At 35.4% G+C, this 19,889-nt stretch overlaps 3 protein-coding genes across 7 annotated transcripts in view; 1 reads left to right on the top strand and 2 right to left on the bottom strand.

The window, feature by feature from the left end:
- Positions 1-2,717, bottom strand: part of LOC127787544 (rust resistance kinase Lr10-like) — a 36,557-nt gene extending 33,840 nt beyond the window's left edge. For 4 of the 5 annotated variants that reach the window (XM_052315603.1, XM_052315614.1, XM_052315608.1 and 1 more), the window contains exons 1-2: positions 1,885-2,717; positions 562-585 (exon numbers count right to left, since the gene is read on the bottom strand). In XM_052315603.1, coding sequence (XP_052171563.1) covers positions 562-585; positions 1,885-2,683 — 823 coding nt within the window. In that variant the 5' untranslated portion in view covers positions 2,684-2,717. Of the gene's footprint in view, positions 1-561; positions 586-1,880 lie in introns of all 5 variants that reach the window. The other variant, XM_052315624.1, reaches the window with a different exon arrangement.
- The window catches only part of LOC127787567 (rust resistance kinase Lr10-like), an 87,527-nt gene that overhangs the window by 33,840 nt on the left and 33,798 nt on the right, over positions 1-19,889 (bottom strand). The window lies entirely within an intron of this gene.
- LOC127787585 (uncharacterized) lies at positions 5,957-6,757 on the top strand. The gene is made up of 2 exons (XM_052315650.1): positions 5,957-6,436; positions 6,502-6,757. The coding sequence occupies exons 1-2, from the start codon at positions 6,093-6,095 to the stop codon at positions 6,551-6,553; spliced, it is 396 nt and encodes a 131-aa protein (XP_052171610.1). The 5' UTR covers positions 5,957-6,092; the 3' UTR covers positions 6,554-6,757.

Below are 19,889 nucleotides of genomic sequence, written 5' to 3'. Positions count from 1 at the left end.
CTCGCTAATGAAAGGCATTTTGTCAATATTTTTTAACGATGTAAAGTTGTGGACGGTGAAAATGTGGTGGGAAGCATAAAAAAAAAAAAAATGTGAACACACTTTTTCATCTTTAAAATTTGATTTTTTTTAAATCTTTATATAAAAGAAAGTAATTAAACGTTAATAAAAATAAAAAAGAAAAGCTCTATCGACCCTTACCAAACTAAAGAGTTTGTTTTGTCAAATCTAACGTTATTTTGTAGGCAAAGTGAATCAGATGTAAGATGAGTATTGTAAATTAAAATTCTGATTTTAAATTTCATCAATTTACAGTGAAGGTGCATTATATTTTTATAGTAATGGTTGCGTTACTTTATTATTTTTGTCACAAAAAAGAACATTTTTTATTGTGATAAATACCACATTACAAGACCTCTTATATGTGCATAGAGAGAAATATCAACATCTAACTACAAAAATGAGGTTTAATAAGATTATTTTTTACTTATTTAATGTACTTTAAGTTTTTTTTTTTATATATTTTTCCAACTTATATATGCAATGGAAAATAACACTCACCAATTTGGTTTTGCTCCATGAGGCCTGCAATTCATAACAAAATAAAAATAAATAAATAAGCCAACCATAACGTTATGTTTTAGGTATATAGAAGATATGTTCAAAGAAATGTGTACAAAAACAGGTACTCGTAAAAGAAAATGTTGTTCAATGGTTTGCATTGTATAAAATGGCTATTAAAATTAATATATTTATACATAACAATATAAATAGAATTAGAAATCTATTAATGTAATAATATATGTTTTATTAATATTCATTTTTAATTATATATTAATATAACAAACAATTATAATTTTTTTAATAAATAATATATCCACACAAGAATTTATTTTTAAGACAAAAGTTAATAATTATAAAATATTACTAGCACTATCACTTTTTTTATATAAAAACTTTAGTTAAATACTATTTTCCTTTAGTGCCATAAATGACTTAAGAGTCCATGATCCCATCCGTGCATTTTTATATATAGCAAATTAACATGCATTTTTATATAGTATAAATAATCTATTAATAATATATATTAGAAACACACAATAATAATATGATTTCAGAAATGTATTTCTGAGGATGTCCCGACAAGTTTTTTGTCTGGACATCTGGTAAAATTATTTAAATGCATATCTGTTTTCTGTATTTTATATGTTTATGTATATATATATATACATATACATATATATATATGTTATGAGGAGCCAGGGGTATTTAAATAATTTCACTACATGCACGATAAAAAAAATATATGCCTGAAAACATTATCCCCATCTGATTTATTGATATTTTAATGAGAATTATAAAAATATCGTTTTCCTCAAAGGTAAGATGGCAATAATATTGATTAAAATGAGAAAAATAAGAGAATATTAAGATAATATCAAAATATTTTTTGAACCAAAATATAGAATAGTCAAGATAAGATTCAAAGCATTCAAATATTTTTATCAAATTATTTATCAAATTTTTTAGAGTACACTAAACGACACGATCATTATTTTTTTTTTATTTATAAGAATCAATATATATTTATTTAGAGGATAAAAAGATAAAGTATACTTTAAAATATTAAGATAAAAAATCACGTAATTTTTCGTATTAATAATAAGATAAAATTTTCAATATTAAAATATTAAGATATGATCAATATTTTTCGTATTAAAATTTTTTTGTATTAATAATATTAAAATATTAAGATAAAAATATTAATAATAAAAAAAATAAATATTTTTCGTATCTAATATTTTCATCAATATTTTGATTAACAAACATTAACTAAACAAATTTCAAGCGCTAAAATATGATCAGAAAAGAAGTCTTACGCACAATGGAAGTAGGACCTATCCCCGGGGCACGCCCATGATTTCAAATAGTAAAGCTCAAATCCATTAGCCATGGCGTTGTGAATGTCCAAGAGGGAAAGGTTTCGGCCACCAAGGAATGGCTCATCCGCAATGGGAACCACCGCTTCCACCGTGCACAATTCCGCTAAATCCGACGTCAACACATAACCTTTCAGGATATACGAATGATTTCGTCTTAAAGGAGTGTAGTAATTGTTGAAACAATTAGAATTAGACCCAGCAGCAGCAAGATCCATGTAGTAGTGATTCACCGTATTTTGTTCTGTCTGCTTTATTGGCCTCTCATGACAGTTCACCAACACTACTACAGGCGAAAATTCGCCGTAATATCCAGAAGTGTAATCTGAAAACAGGTTATCTGGTGGAGAAAAATGAAGAGGAAGAGAGGAGCAATTGCGCCGGTCGATGCGCACGTCCACTACCCGAATGGTGGCAATCGTGTAGTTGATGTTAAGGACGTAATACTTCTCGGATAATAAGTACAATATTGCGCGATTGTTCTCGCAGGCCAATTCGAATTGCTTTTGGCCGCAGCCTTTAGGGTCGTCTTTGAGGCGGAAGGGGTAGCTAATATTGGGAAGGCTTCCGCAGGAAGAATAGCATTCGGATGATGATGATGAGGACTTAGCATCGCTATATGCATAACCAGACCAATATAGGAGGAGAAGGAAAAGAAGGGTTGGATGCCCTGCTGCAATGACAAGGCCTCTAGCGGACATTTTCAGAGAGAGAGAGAGTAGTAAGAGCTTCCAAAAAATCATTCATTGGGAAGTTAGAATGGATTTAGGTTTTTATCACATTAATATAAGTATATAAATAATATAAATTAAATATTTGAATAGTATTATCGTTTTACATGTTTTGTAGACTCACCTTATATCTGTCCAAAATCAATGGACAAAATGATGTGCCCATTTCTCGTGGCGGGTCCATTGACTTTGACTTGACGCGTAATGATTGATTTTGTTCCCCATTACATTATTGGGTGATAGATTCAATCGTTCACATTCTTAACTGCTATATAATATGTAGGAGACGGAATCAGAAAAAATGAATAGAAAAGTGAAAAGCATAGAAAAAAAATTTGGACAACAAAATAACTATTAAAATATAAATAATTATTTAAAATATTAAATTTATTTTATTTAAATGGTATGATACACTCTTAGAAAAATAAAATTATTTGTAATTGAAATTATGGGATAAGACTCATAATTGAAGTAAAACAAAAAAAGAGTTGAATGTCTTTATTCATGGTTAAAGAAAATTTCATGCATTAATATTTTATTGTTATTACTGTTTATGGTACTTTGAACTTATTTAAATAGGTAATATTACTAAATGTTCAGTGATTTCTTATTATTAATAAAATAATTAATATAGCTATAAAAATAAAGGTACCATATACATGAAATTTCTTAAAAAAAGAGGAAGGATTTACAAGAAGCACACTGCTTCTTTTCTTTTCACCAATTTAGGGGGATCTCCAATCTTATTCTTGTAACTCCTCTACTTAGGTTGTTTTTTAAAATATATTAACTTAACAAAAAAATATAATAAAATGATCACATCCATGTTTGGCGTGTGATATCTGCCTTTCTTTTCCACTCATGACTTTTCTTACAATTGAATTGTGGAATCGTGTTTGGGTTGTCTTTTCATCTTCTTTATTGCTCAAATAAATGCTCCTTTTGAAAATTCAAAGTTCACGGATAAATCTGCCAATACTTCCAAAAGCTTTTGTAAACCCTCTCTCCTTTTTAGAGTGCGATTTTGTTCACCCCTTTAACGGGGTGAACGTAACCCCCGTCAGTAGGGTTAAATTTTTTTTTTTTTAAAAAAATAATATTTTATTCTTATATTGAAAATTATAAAAATTAATCATGTTTTAAAAAAAAAATTATTTTTAATTATTATTTTAAAAAAAAATTATTTTCAACCACTCAAACAAATTAATTACTAAAAACAGTCACTTTTCAGTTTTGATTCAAACAAATTATTTGCCGTTTGATTTCTACTTTCTCTTTCTCACTCATGACTTTTCTTAACAATTGAATAGTAGAATTATGTTTCGATTGTGATTTCACCTTCCTTTTTTAGTTATTACTAAATGTTCCGTGATTTCTATTGAAAGGTAATATTACTAAATGTTCCGTGATTTCTTATTATTAATAAAATAATTAATGTAGCTATAAAAATAAAGGTACCATATACATGAAATTTCTTAAAAAAAGGAAGGATTTACAAGAAGCACACTGCTTCTATTCACCAATTTAGGGGGGTCTCCATTCTTATTCTTCTAACTCCTCTACTTAGGTTGTTTTTTTTAATATATTAACTCCTCTACTCCATTCTTAAAAGAGGAATGATCACATCTGTATTTGCCGTCTGATTTCTGCCTCTCTTTCTCACTCATGACTTTTCTTGACAATTGAATGGTGGAATTATATTTAAATTGTCATTTCACATTCTTTTTTGGTTTTTCTTGCTCAAATGAATGCTTCCTTTGAAAATTCAAAGTCCACGGATAAGTCTACCAATACTTCCAAAAGCTTTTGTACCCCTCCTTTTTAAGTTATTGTCAGTACGTTGTGGACCACTTAGACCTGAAGGTGATTTTTTTTATTTTTATTAAGATTAGGTAAATTTTTTTAAATGAGATTTTTATTAAATAAAAAAAATAACAATTATGTTAATACATGCTTCAAGCAAGACCACAGGGTGAGAAACAACTATCAACATGAAAAAACTACAGGAGGACAACAACAGAAGCTAGTGCACATCCCGAGCCTTACAAAGAAAACAGACTTAAGCACAATTAGCCCAACAATTAAATACGATTGTTATTAACTTAAGAAAAAAGATTAAAATGATCACATTTGTATTTGCCGTGTGATTTCTGTTTCTCTTTCTCACTCACGATTTTTCTTGACAATTGAATGGTAGAATTATGTTTGGATTGTCATTTCATCTTCTTTTTTTTGGTATTTCTTCCTCAAATAAATGCTCCTTTTTAAAATTCAAAGTCCACGGATAAATCTACCAATACTTTCAAAAGCTTTTGAACCCCTCTTTTAAGTTCTTGTCAGGTGACTTTTTTATTTTCATTAAGATTAAGGTTTTTTTTTTTTAAATGGAATTTTTATTAAACAAAAAAAAAGAAAAGAAAAACAATAATCCCAATTTAAGCTCAATATACGATGAGCCTAACAAGCAAAATATTTGTCATTCTTATTGTTAAAATTTCAATTTTATACGTATGATTTTACGTTTTAAAAATTTTCAAACAATTCAAATTCCATTTAAAATTCAATTTGGGATAAAATTTTATAAAATTTTAATTTTATTTGTACAACTTTACGTTTGAGAGACCCTCAAACGATTCAAATTCCATGCAAAATCAAATTTGGGATTGGGTGGTCTATTTATTAATTATCTGTTTATCTTGATTTATTTATGTAGTGAATATTAAATTAAATAAAAATTACAACTTAAATCAGATAAAAAACATTGAAAGCATCATTTAAAAAATTTTAAACTATATTTTACTTTTAAATTGTCAATATTTTGCCTCTATTGCCTATACTAACCTATTAGTTTTTGAGTTATATTTTAGAAATATTATCTTTTGAGCTATAATAAAGAATAATTAGTTTATTAAATAATATTAATTTTTTTATAAAATTATATTATTATAAATATATATTTATAAAAATTAAAAAATATTTTTAATTATCTTTAAAATCTTATTATTTTACAATTCGATTTTATAAATTCTTTTTCAATTTCACTTAAAATCTCAATTTTAACTATCTCAGTTATTCTTTTAAATTGTATTGAAATCACCTTCTTCCATGCTATTAATAAATAATTATTATTTTCTTAAATCCCAAAATGATCTCTTCTCCTCCTTCAATTTAATTACAAAACAATAAAAAAAAAATAAAGCTGGTGGTGCCCGATGGCCGCCACCGCCATCACTTTGGGTGCGATTCAAACCTAAGTTTTTAAATTACGATTCGAACCCCGAAACTTCTCTAAAGTTCAAACCGAATACAATTATCAAACCCAAACTCCACAACTCCAAGCAATTGCAGAAATCTAAACTCGCCTTTGCCTCCCTCATGCCATCGCCGAGACAAGACAAATAGGACTCTATCTACAGAGGAAATGGCCGTCTTCCTACTAAATCTTATAACATTCCTCTTTCTACCACAATTCCAGGCAATTGCAGCAGCAGCACAAGCTCCAGGCAAGTGCAGTGGCTGCTGCGGCGAATGTCTGGTGATCCGGCCGCCGTTCCGTCGTGATGATCATCAGCCTGCTGCAGCAGGAGGCCATGGCTGTGTCTTGCCCCGTTACTATCTTTCCTGTGCCCAGAACCGAACTTGGCTAGAGCTCTCCCTCTCTCTGAAACTTCCTGTCAAGTATATCGACTATGCATCACACGTTATCAGCACTTCTTGTCCTGCTCTTGGCTGCTTTCCTGAACACTTTCCAGACACCATCAATCTGTACGTCTTCTTGTCCCTTCCAATTTGCAGAATATTACAGTGTAACTAACTTCAGCCTCTTCCAGTGTTCATCCACAAAGCCTTCGTATGGTTTCCTTAGTGACCCCGCGACGGTGAGGACAGAAGCAATCGTCAACGACTCTACGTGAAGAAGACGACTGGAAGGGAACTGAGGAAGAAGACAGCAAGAAGAAGACGACGTGGGAGATTTTGTGGAAGACAGCGGGAAGAAGACAGCAATCACGTTTCGATGTCGAGACAATCCAAGGGAAAACTTGGAAAATTTTTGGAATACAATGGTAAATTCAAGCTCGATAATTAGTTAAAGGAGTGCGATTTTGTTCACCCCTTTAACGGGGTGAAGGTAATCCGTCAGCAGAGGTTAAAAAAATAATCATATTTTTTTAAAAAAAATTATTTTTAATTATTTTTTTTAAAAAAATTATTTTCAATCACTCAAATAAATTAATTACTGAAAACAGTCACTTCTCAGTTTTAATCCTGTCAATTATTTTTGTAAGTCTATCATTTTTTTGTAAGTTCTAATTCATCCAATTTTGATCCTGTCATATTTTTTATTAAATTTTTAAAATAAATTTTTTTTTGACAACATAATTATTTTTTTTAAACAGTTTTATAATTTTTCTTAATTAAAAAATTATTTTTTTAACCCAATTACGTTCGCCCCGTTAAAGGGGCGAACAAAATCACACTCTTTTGAGTATAAAACTTAGTATCTTTTTTTCACCGTTAAAACTAGAGTTTCCCATGGTTGCAAACTTGAGAGTCACTTTATTTTTTAAATTATAATATTATTACCATTCATTTGTTAGTCTAATTGAGTATAGAAATTGTCATTTTTCACTTAAATATGTTAAATAAAACCAATTTAGTGACATAATTATTTTATAAATCCTTTAATAATATAATATAATTTATCTAAAAAAATTTAATAAAAACATGTAAATATCATAGTTGAATAACAATTAGAAATGGTGATGGTGGTTTGAACGTCTCGATATCCAACATCCTGTACGTATAGGCAAAATATAAATCTTACAGACTCCATTCCAATCTCAAACCTTAAGCAATAATTGTTTTATAATGTAACTTTACATAATTTAATAATAAATAAGACATTGTCCTCATATTATAAACAACGATACTATAGAAAGTTTTTGTAAGCATCTCCGTCAGGATATCCCAATCAGTCGAACTATTCGAACGAAAATACTTACGGAAGGAGAAAGAATGGAACATACAAAACAAAACTACCCTGACATACATACACAAGATTTAAAATAACAGAAGCGAAACCATATATACATGCATGCACTATGAGTATCTCGCTAGCACAGCGGTCACAAGATAAATAAATAGATACAGACTCTTGTATCGACATACACGAGACTCGAGAAATAACCTGGCACAGCAAGAATAATCGAGTAAATTCTACTCAACCATCAGAGTTGACAGGGACTGACGGGACTGCCTGTACACCATACCGACTCTGCTGCTAAAAGTTGACTCCCTTGCCATGACCCACGCTGCCACTACTTGTAATAATGGAAAGCAAAGTGAGTCGAGAGACTCAGCAAGCATAAGAAAAGAAAGGCTGAAGGCTGATCATATCCAATAGACTCTCCCCAGTATACCAACCCCCAAGCACACACAAGCCATGAGACGCTACCACGCAATAGTATAGCATAATAAAAGCATATACCAGTCATTGGGACCCACACAAGACACATGGCACCCAAATCCCATACCAATCTGCCGTTGCCTGGAAAGGCAACAAGTATCTCCAACAAACCTGCGCGCGCTGTCCCGGGTTGGTGCTCCCGTCACCCGTGTGTCCATGTCGGTACTCTTGACACCCGAGCCATAGGTTCTCTCGGAATGGTCCTCCCGTCCGAGAACTGATAACTACCAATAACCATGCAATGCACATAAAAATGCAATGGCATAGTGAGCATCAACGTGATACATTGGCGCCCATACATCCAGGCATCAGGCCATGCTCCGCCCACATAGTAAACCACACGCGATGCATATGCCCATGCTGGATGCAACTTAACCAAACTAGAATGTCTGTGTCCAAGCATACTCAATAAATGAATATCCCAACATGTAACTCGTACCCATGTGCATATCAAATCATGAACAGTAATATGATGAATTTAATCGTGCAGTAAATCACATACTAGCAGAGCTAGTCAGTAGTGTCCGGCATCGGTCAACGGCCAGTGACTAGGAGTGTCCACCCGACGGTCCACACCAGGGCCGTACGATAGTCTACCCCAACGTCACCAAACAGCCGACCCTTGCCCCACTGCTCGATAGCTCTAACCGAACCATAAATAAACCCGCACGTCTAGGAACCTAGTCCCTAAACTGGTTCAGCATCATTCCCAAAAGGAATGGGGACGGTACAAACTCCCGTAGAAACTCAACAAATAAAACTCTAGAAGTCTCAGATTTAATTTAAATTAAAACAAATGAACAATAATTCAACAAATAAGGCTAGGCGCCGAATTAGAGTAAAGGAGGTGATAAAATACGAGAAATCACGGAGTCTTTCACGGGAATTAAAGATCATGAGCAAAGGGTTAGGCGCTTGCCTTTACACGATTGTTTCCTGCCTTTCTTGCACTCCCGCTGCGAAGTAAAAGGTTTCCCTAGTAATTAATAAAATCATGGCTCACATTAATTAAATCTAACCGTGATATAAATAATTTAGCCATTTAAAATCCCACGTAGACTCACCACAAATAAAATCTCAATAAGTTTCATATTTATTTTAAATTAAATCATGCTCTTAATAATTTAAATTTAAATCGAACAACTAAAAATTCCATAATTAGTTAAACAACTGAAACGAACGAAGGGAGATTAAATAAATTGGCAACGAACGAAGCGTCGCAGAAAGAATAAAGAATTTACCTTTACGAAGATATCCTTAGACTTGTTTTGTCCCAACGCGATAAAAATTATACAAATTGTAACACCTCAATAATTCGCCAAAATTAACAAAATTGGACTCTAAACGAAATTTCAATCGTACAGAATATTAATTACTAGCTTGTCTACTTACCTAACTAATTAAAACTTCGATTAAACTTGATTTAATCTTGATTTCCACCCCAATTCTTCCAATTTTTCGAGCTCGCGCATGCTGTACTATTTTTCCAATTGTTTGTTGCTCTGAAGAAATAAAAGCGCTCGAAATTGAGCTTAAATTAAAGCAAAAATGAGCGGACAGAGGAAGCCACGTGGCAGCCGCTAGGCTGCGCTGGAGGCCACCGCCTAAGGCCCAAAACGATGCCATTTTGGGAGCCATTGGCCGGGAAAAAACAGCAAAAATTCCCCCCAGCGCACGTACCAGGACTCGAACCCGCGTTCCTGCCTTTCTCCTTGCGCCCGCGTGCCAACTGCGCTAGATGCACCTTTATTCTATATCTACACACCATTAATTTTAAAGTAAACCCAATACAGCTTTTAAAAATTACATTAAGACCCTATAACTTCTGAAAATTAATACACACACCCACATCCCATTTTCCTCTTATTACACTTATACCCCCAAAATTCTAAAAATTTCACTAAATTAATTTACTTTTATTTTTCTTTATTTCCATAAATATTCTCAAATAAATTAATTAAATACATAAATAAACATTTTTCTCAAATCTCCAAATATCCAAATAAATTAGCATTTCCTTTTAACCCACAAATATTTAATAATCACCACAAATACAATAATTAATAATTATCAATCAAATAATTTAATTAATTACCTTTAATTCTTTATTTTCCTCAAAACCACATAAATAAATACTTCTTCTTAAATTTTCAAATATTCATTAATGTCATCAAACACTAATTTAAATAATTATTATTTATTTTCAAATTTTGAAATATTACAATTTTCTCTCAATAATAACAATAACAAAAACTTACTCTCTGCTTACATCTAGTTAGTTACAGGGATAACAAGAGAGTTGCTCTATGCTTAATCGAATGTTTATTACAATTAAATATTATTTAAATATTTCATCAATCTATCTAGATTTTTCTTTTTGTAAGGATTATAATAAGATAGAAAATTAATTTAAATATAATACTATGGCCTGCAAACCCATCCCCTACCACCCATTTCAGCTGCAGCAAGGCATAAGCTTGGTGTCCCCACGGGCATAACCCAATAATTAAGGGCGAACACGAATTAAAATCGAAGCAGCCCTTAGACTCTAGTTGTTATATAGACACTATTGGTCCACGTTTAATTTTTGGTCGTTAAGTTTTGTGATTTACTTCATTTACAGTAATCACGGAAGCGAGCTGCGAGAACTCTTAAGGTGAATGATTTCACTTTTTGGAACTTAAGACCTACGCTTGATAAATTTTATTAAATAAAATAAATAGAATGATTACATTTTATAGATTATTAAAAAATAATAATCATTTATATCTTTAATGTATACATTTTTGTATAAAAAATTAATCTTTTTTATTCAAGATATTATTTTATTTATTAAATAAAAAAAATAGGGTTGTTGGGTTGGCCCTCCCAACACGGTCCAACCCGCAGAATGCAGGCCAACCCGTTCAAACTGGTCATGCTCTGCCAATCCAATCACAAGAAGAGAAAAACTTGGTGCAAGGTTATTTGCTAGATAGATTCGGTCCGCGTTGCAGCATAAATTTAGATTTAGACTTTAGAATTTAGGGTTTAAATTTTAGAATTTAAAGTTGCGAGCCCACGAATTCGAAGGTGAATTCCACCAGTGGGTGGCATCTTTGTCTCCTTCTACCATAGGACTTGAGTTGGTTCATAGATGAAACAAGCCAGCCCTGTAAAGACTCTCATATGGATATTTCGATCACCTGAACTACTCGAATGAGAGCTGTAAGCACTCCTGCCCAAATATTTCAACCATTCGAACTATCCGAACGAGAGTATCTACGGAAGAGAAAAAGAATGAACACAAGACCAAAACCACCTTGACATGCATACTCAAAAATGAGAGCAGTGGAAGCAAAGCTAAACACATGCATGCACTACGGGAACACTGCTAGCACAGCGGTCACAAGATCAATAAATGAAAACAGACTCCTGTGCTAACATACATGAGACTCGAGGAATGACCTAGCACAGTAAAAATAATAGAGTAAATCCTACTCAACCATCAGAGTTGACAGGGATTGACAGGACTGCCTGTACACCATACCGACACTGCTGCTAGAAGCTGACTCTCTTGCCCATGGCCCACGCTGCGACTACCTGGAATAATGAAAAGCAAAATGAGTCGAGAGACTCAGCAAGCATAAAGAAAGAAAGACTGAAGGCTGTATAGATCCAATAAGCTCTCCCCCAGAACACCAACCCCCAATCACACACAAGCCATGAGACGTTACTACACAATAGTATAGTATAATGAAAGCACATACTGGTCCTTGGGCCCACATAAGACACACGGCACCCAAGTCCCATACCAACCTACCGCTGTCCTGAAAGGCAACATGAATCTCCAACAAACCTACGCACGCTGTCCCGGGTCGATGCTCCCGTCACCCGTGTGTCCGTGTCGGTACTCCCGACACCCAAGCCATAGGCTCCATTGGAACGGTCCTCCCGTCTGAGAACTAATAACTACCAATAACCATGCAATGCATATAAAAATGCAATGGCGTAGTGAGTATCAATGTGATACACTGGTGCCTATACATCCAGGCATCAGGCCATGCTCCGCCCACATAGTAAACCACACACGATGCATATGCCCGTGCTGGATGCAACCTAACTAAACTAGAATGTCCGTGCCCAAGCATACTCAATAAATGAATATCCCAAGATCCAGCTCGTACCCATGTGCATATCAAATCATGAACAATAATATAATGAATTTACTCATGCAGTAAACCATATACTAGCAGAGCTAGTCAGCAATGCCCCGCACCGGTCAACGGCCAGTGACTAGAAGTGTCCACCCGACGATCCATTTTAGGGCCGTACAATAGTCTACCCCAACGTCACCAAACAGCTCTAACCGAACCATAAATAAACCCAAAAAAACTATAAATAAATCCACACAGCTAGAAACCTAGTCCCCAACCTGGGTTCAACATCATTCCCAAAAGAGTGGGGGCGGTACAAACCCCTGTAGGCACACAACGAATAAAATTCTAGAGGTATCAGATTTAATTTAAATCAAAACAAATGGATAACAACTCAATAAATAATGCTAAGCGCCGAATTAAAGTAAGGGAAATGATAGAATACGAGAAATTACGAAGTCTCTCACGGGAATTAAAGAGCAGGAGGAATGGGTTAGGGGCTTGCCTTTATACGGCCGTTTCTTGCCTTTCTTGCACTCTCGCTGCGAAGTAAAATGTTTCTCTAATAATTAATAAAATTATGGCTCACATTAATTAAATCTAACCGCATAATATAAATAATTTAACTGTCTAAAATCCCACGTAGGCGCACGGCAAATAAAATTTCAATAAATCTCATATTTATTTTAAATTAAATCATGCCAATAATACCCTTAATTCATATAATTAATAAGTAAAATCGAAACGAATTAAGGGAAGACGAGGGGTTCACAAAATGGAAAGAAATCGCAAGGGTAGATGAGAGGTTGCCTGTATCTAGTTGTTTACAACATGTTTACACTTAAATGCCACCAAAATAATACATGTTGTAAAATAGAATAACTCTCAAAATTAACAAAATTAGGCTCAAAATGAAATTTCAACCGTAGAGAATGTTTAATACTAGCTTCTCTACTTAGCTGGCTAATCAAATCGCAATTAAACTGAATTTAATCCAAAATTTTCCCCCAAATTTCTCCATTTCTTCATCACGGCAACGATGCTTCTTCTTCATTTTTTTTCCTTCTGTTTGCTTCTTTAGAAACGCCCGAAATGGGCTTTAAAATGGTGCAAAAATGGTGGCCAGAACGTGACCACGTGGCGCAACCTGTAGTCGCACAAGTTGCCACCACCATGGGCCGAAACGACGTCGTTTCGGCCCTCCCTTGGCCTAATAAAATCAACAAAATCCCTCAGCCTAGCGCGTGCCCACGCTGATTGAACCCGCAACCTGCCGCTGTAAGCACCCCCGCCCGGATATCCCCGACCACCCGAACTACCCGAACGGGAGCGCCTACGGGAGGAGAAAAGAATGAGACATGATATAAAGACCATCCTGGCATGCATACACAAAAATAAGAACAGCGGAAATGAAGCTAAACACATGCATACACTACAATTACCCCGCTATCACAGCGGTCACATGATAAATAAATAAACACAGACTCCTGTGCCGACATACACGAGACTTGAGAAAAGATCTGGCACAGTACAAAATAATAGAGTAAATCCTACTCAGACATCAGAGTTGACATAGACAAACGGGACTGCCTGTACACCGTACCAATTCTGCCGCTAGAAGTTGATTCCCTTGCCCATGGCCCACGCTGCCACTGCCTGGAATGATGGAAAACAATGTGAGTCGAAAGACTCAGCAAGCATAAGGAAAGAAAGGCTGAAGGCTACACAAAACAGAAATCTCTCCCCAAAATAAACCCCCAGGTACACACAAGTCATGAGACGCTATAACACAATAATATAGCATAATAAAAGCACATACCAGTTCTTGGGGCCCACATAAGACACTTGGCACCCAAGTCCCATACCAACTTGCTGCTGCTCTGAGAGGCAACATGTATCTCCAACAAACCTGCATGCGCTGTCCCGGGTCGGTACTCCCGTTACCCGACCATGTCGGTACTCCCGACACCCGAGCCACAAGCTCCCTCGAAACGGTACTTTCGTCCGAGAACTAGTTACTACCAGTAACCATGCAATGCACATAACAATGCAATGGCATAGTGAGCATCAACGTGATACATTGGCGCCCATACATCCAGGCATCAGGTCATGCTCCACCCACATAGTAAACCACACGCGATGCATATGTCCATGCTGAATGCAACCTAACCAAGCTAGAATGTTTGTGTCCAAGCATACTCAATAAATGAATATCCCAACATGCATCCCGTACCCATGTGCATATCAAATCATGAACAGTAATACAATGTAACTAGCCATGCAGTAAATCACATACTGGCAGAGCTAGTCAGCAGTGCCCGACACCGGTCAACGGCCAGTGACTAGGAGTGTCCACCCGACGGTCAACTTCAGGGCTGTACAATAGTCTACCCCAACGTCACCAACAACCGACCCCTGCCCCACTGCTCGATAGCTCTAACCGAACCATAAATAAATTCGAGAAAAACCGTAAATAAACTCGCACGTCTAGGAACCTAGTCCCCAAGCTGGGTTCAACATCATTCCCAAAAGGAGTGGGGGCAATACAAACCCCCATAGGCTCACAACGAATAGAATTCTAGAAGTCTCGGATTTAATTTAAATTAAAACAAATGAATAATAATTCAACAAATAAGGCTAGGCGCCGAATTAAAGTAAGGGAGATGATAAAATACGAGAAATCACGGGGTCTTTCACGGGAATTGAAGAACACGAGGAGAGGGTTAGGAGCTTGCCTTTACACGGCCGTTTCTTACATTTCTTACACTCCCACTGCGAAATAAAACGTTTAATAGCAATTAATAAAACCCTAGCTCGCATTAATTAAATCTAACCGTGTAATATAAATAATTGAACCGCCTAAAATTCCACATAGGCGCACCACAATTAAAATCCCAATAAATCTCATATTTATTTTAAATTAAATAACGCCAATAACATCCTCAATTTATATATATAATTAATACGCGATACCAAAACGAGTTAAGGGAAGACAAGGGGTTCATAAAATAAAAGGAGATCGCAAAGGTAAAGGAAGCTTGCCTTGTTTAAGCTAATTACAGCGTTCTCACGCTTGAACACTACCAAATTAATACACGCTGTAAATTAATATACACTCCAAAAATTAATAAAATTGGACCCAAAACAAAATTTTAACCGTACAGAATATTTATTACATATTTATTTACTTACCAGAATAATTAAATCGCAATTAAACTTCATTTAATCTCAGATTTTCTCCCAAAATTTCCTTCTTTGTGCTCACTGTGCGCGTTTTTTCTCCTTCCAATTTTCCTTTCTGTTTGTTGGTTCAAAGTTGGGACGAAACTTCGCTGAAATTGGCTTTTAAAAAGCCAAAGAATTGGGCCACTAGAAGCTGCCGCGTGGCAGCCAGCTGGTGCCACCGCCTAGCCCCAAAATGACGTCGTTTTGGGGCTGGGCTGCTGATTAAAATCATCATTTTTTTCCCAGCCGCGAGCCTACTTTTCCCATGTCTCGAACCCGCACCAGCCACCTGCACACGCGCACGCGTAGCCGCTCGCGCCCGCACTCACCTTCAACCATAATATGCCTCCAATTAAATTTAAAGTGACTTCCAGTCACTTTCCGAATTTTGTACCAACACCACTGAACTTCTGAAAATCTCACTTACACCCCACATTTAATTACACAAACACCCCGAAACTTATGAGAATCCCACTTTTATCCAAATTTTCAGAAATCCAATAAATTAATTTATTCTACTATTTTCATAAATACTCCCCAATAAATAATTATTTTCTTTAAACAATAAACACTCAATAATCACCAAAAATACAAATTAAATCATTATTTCCTCATTTCCATAAATACTCCCAATTAAATTAATTAAATACCTAAATTTCTTATTTTCCTCAAACCCACATAAATAAATACTTTCTCTTAAATTCTCAAATATTCAATAATGTCCTCAAACACCAAATTAATATTCAGTATTTATTTCTCAATTTTCGGGATATTACAGCTGCACACCGCCCCCGCGCGCGACCGCTCGCGCCCGCGCTCACCTTCAACCATAATATGCTTTCCATTAAATTTAAAGTGACTTTCAGTCACTTTCGTAAATCACACTTCAGCACCCACTATTTTCATTAATTACACACATACCCCAGACCCCAATTTTCTTGTTATTACACTTACACCCCGACTTTCTAGAAATTCACCCAAATAATTTTTATTTTATTATTTTCCTAAATACTCCCCGATAAATAATTATTTTCTCAAAATAACATAAATAAATACTTTTCTTAAATCTCCAAATACCCAAATAAATTAATATTTCCTTTTAACCCACAAATATTCAATAATCACCACAAATACACTAATTAATAATTATTAACCATTCCCAAATAATTTAATTAATTACATTTAATTCCTTATTTTCCTCAAAACCACATAATTAAATAATTCCTCTTAAATTCCCAAATATTCAACAATGTCCTCAAACACCGATTTGAATAATTATTATTTATTTTTAAATTTTAGGATATTACAAGAGCGCTTACGAAAAGAAAAAGAATGAAACACAAGACGGGAAATTACCCTAGCATACATACACAAGAAATAAAACAACGAAAACAAAACTATATACATGCACGCATACGAGTACTCCGCTGGAACAACGGTTACATAGCAATAAATACATACAAACACCTGTGCCAACAAATAGTTATACAAGGAACGACCCGACACAGTCAAAAATAAAGGGATCAAAATCCCATCAAAACATTAGAGACAGCGGGAGAAATCTGATTGTACACTATACCGACACGGCTGCTAAGTACTGTAATCCTCTCCCTCGACTTTATCTTTGTCCTTATCTAGAATGATGAAAAACAAGGTAAGTCGCAAGACTCAGCAAATTTATAAGAAAGGAAAAGCTATAAGTTAAATAGAAGAAACAAACTCCCCAAACATAGTTTTACACATACACACAAGCCATGAGATGCTACAACACAATAGTATAGCATAATGAAATCACATATCGATCCTTGGGGCCCACACAAGACACCCGGCACCCAAGTCCCATACCAACCTGCCGCTGCCCTAAAAGGCAACCTAAGCTTCAACAAATCTATGCGCACTCCCTGGGGTCGGTGCTCCCGACACCTGAGCCTCTGAACAACCGAGCCCTAGGCTCCCTCAGAACGATACTCCCATTCGAGACCACTGAACATATAACAACTATGCAATGCGCATATAAAATGCGAGGCATAGTAAACATTAACTAGATACATTAGCGCCCATACATCCAAGGTGTTTTCTAACGATTGCTTGTCGTACTCGTACGACCGCTATGAGTTCGTTGCCATGCCATTTGGGCTGACCGACGCCTTCACAGTATTTATGGTTTGATCAAGACTGGCGACAGAGATATAGGTTTGGAGCTCCTTTGATCTCGCCAGGCGTTGTCAATGCCTTATAAAAGACTTGTGTCAATTTCATGAGAGATGAGGTCGTGGTAGAATGTGAGCTAGAGGTCTATGATTGGATTTTGCCAAGAGAGATACGGAAAGGTCCCACGTGGTGGGAATGTGCTATAAGAGTCTGATAGTAGATGGTAGATCCGTAGGTACCGAGATGTGTGCCTGGTTTAAATGTATTTATGATAAGTTTGGGGTCGAGCTTATCCCAAGAGAGATTATTGAGAGATTATTACGGCATTGTGGACTTGGAGCTTATAGCGGTTATGTTGCTTGGAGATTTGGCATCATTACCTCAATTGGGTATAGGTGTTTAGTTCTCACAAGTGGAGCAGAGTACAGGAGACGCCACAGTTGGCATGATGAAGGACTAAGGCGGTGAGATTCTGTAATAAATAGGGTAAAGCAAATGTGGTAGTAGATGTTTTGGGGTCGCCGTAGAACATCGATGATAAAGTGAATTAGAAATTAGAAAATCCCTCTAAGATTGTTGTAGGTACTCGGGTGTATAGGCAGGATTGAAGTTGGTGGTATGTCTAAGTAACTGTTGGGTTCTGCTGTAAGGGTAGTGGTTGCTATGAGTATGTTCGGTACTAATTACGGACCATTCGCCTTAGGATTGGTTATTGACCGGTTGAGGGGATGAAACTCCTTTGGGTGCTGGTCAAGTGGTACATTGATAGAAACATGAGATGGTCTGTTATGCCAACCAGAAAAATGCTTAACCCACTTCAGTTACTTTTCGTTGTTGGGGAGACCTATGAGATGCCTTGTGGAATATAATAGTTACTGATACAGTGAGGTGCTTTAAGTCGCACAGGCTACAAAGCAGATAACATTGGTTTTAAAGATCGTGTTCCAGTTAATTCATAGAGTCTTTGAAGAGGTCAGGGTTAGTATTTAGCGATCGAGAGAAGGTATGGCCAATTAGCTGTTTGGAGTTAAGATTGGCAATAGGACAAGACTGAGGGTTGTGGTCACCAAATAAGTCGTAGTAGGAACTAGCAATTGGGTATGTTAATTCCTTTAAGGAGAGGAGATCATCTGGTGACATTTAGATCTCGAGATGTATTAAGTGGAGAACGTTTATTTCTTGATAGTCCTGATTAAACGACTACTTATATTTATTGACGGGACCCTAAGCATACGCGACAAATTGTGGGAGAAAGTACTGCCGAGAAAATGCTGTGTACCTAGTTAAGAATCAGTTGAAAAAAGTCAGACTAAAGGATATTGTTGTTGAATTCGTGATTGAGTATGTCATATCGCTTTCATGTTCCTATGCTTCATGAGTGCGTGGCAGGTATCGATTACGTTGCTGAGTATTAGCCTCTTGTCATGCAAGACGATGGTTCCACTCTTGTCTCTACCGGTTGTATATTGAAGTTAGCTACATTTGCATTAAGCTTGGTGTTGTGAATCAATTTATCATCGGAATTGAATATCTCTGAATTTTGAGTTCGCCCTTAGGTTGATATGTAGTCGTGATAGTATCAAAAGGAAGTGCGATGGGAATGCGAGATAGCTTTGGAGAGCAGTTGGATTATGATGTTGTAATAGGAGAACCTTGTTGTTGTAGGTAATATGATTGATGAAGTCCCTTAAGTTGGTTAAGGTATTGGTGGTCATAACGTGGTCCAAGTGAGGTGATGAATTGGGGAGATGTGCTAGTGTATTAAGTCAAATATGATACTTAGTAGATTTTGACTTGTGGGGATACTGGAAAATGATGATATGGAATATCCCAGAGGTGATGTTGAGTAATATCATGAGAATTGCAAGCATGTCTTGAGGAGATGGATTGAGCACGAATTTCGAGGGCGAAATTCTAATAAAGAGGGGAGAATTGTAATATCCTGGAATTGAGAAATAAATATTGATTTAATTTTCATTTCGGTGATTATTGAGTAACTATTGTTTAAAGAAAATAATTATTTGTCTTGGAGTTTAAATGAAATATTAAATTATTTGGAGAGTTAAGGAAAGATAATAATTTATGTTGTTTTGAGGAAATAGGAAATTAAGGGTAATTAATTAAATTAATTAGGAATATTTATGGAAATGAAAGAAATAATTAGGTGAAGTTTTAGGGAAAGTTCGGGGTGTTAGTGTAATTAAATGTGGGGTGCAAGTGAAGTTTTCCAAAGTGTTGA

Source organism: Diospyros lotus, chromosome 1, assembly GCF_014633365.1.
Source record: "Diospyros lotus cultivar Yz01 chromosome 1, ASM1463336v1, whole genome shotgun sequence".
Lineage (NCBI taxonomy): Eukaryota > Viridiplantae > Streptophyta > Magnoliopsida > Ericales > Ebenaceae > Diospyros > Diospyros lotus.
Note: the sequence above shows the minus strand (reverse complement) of the source record. Positions and strands in the feature narration are given on the sequence as shown.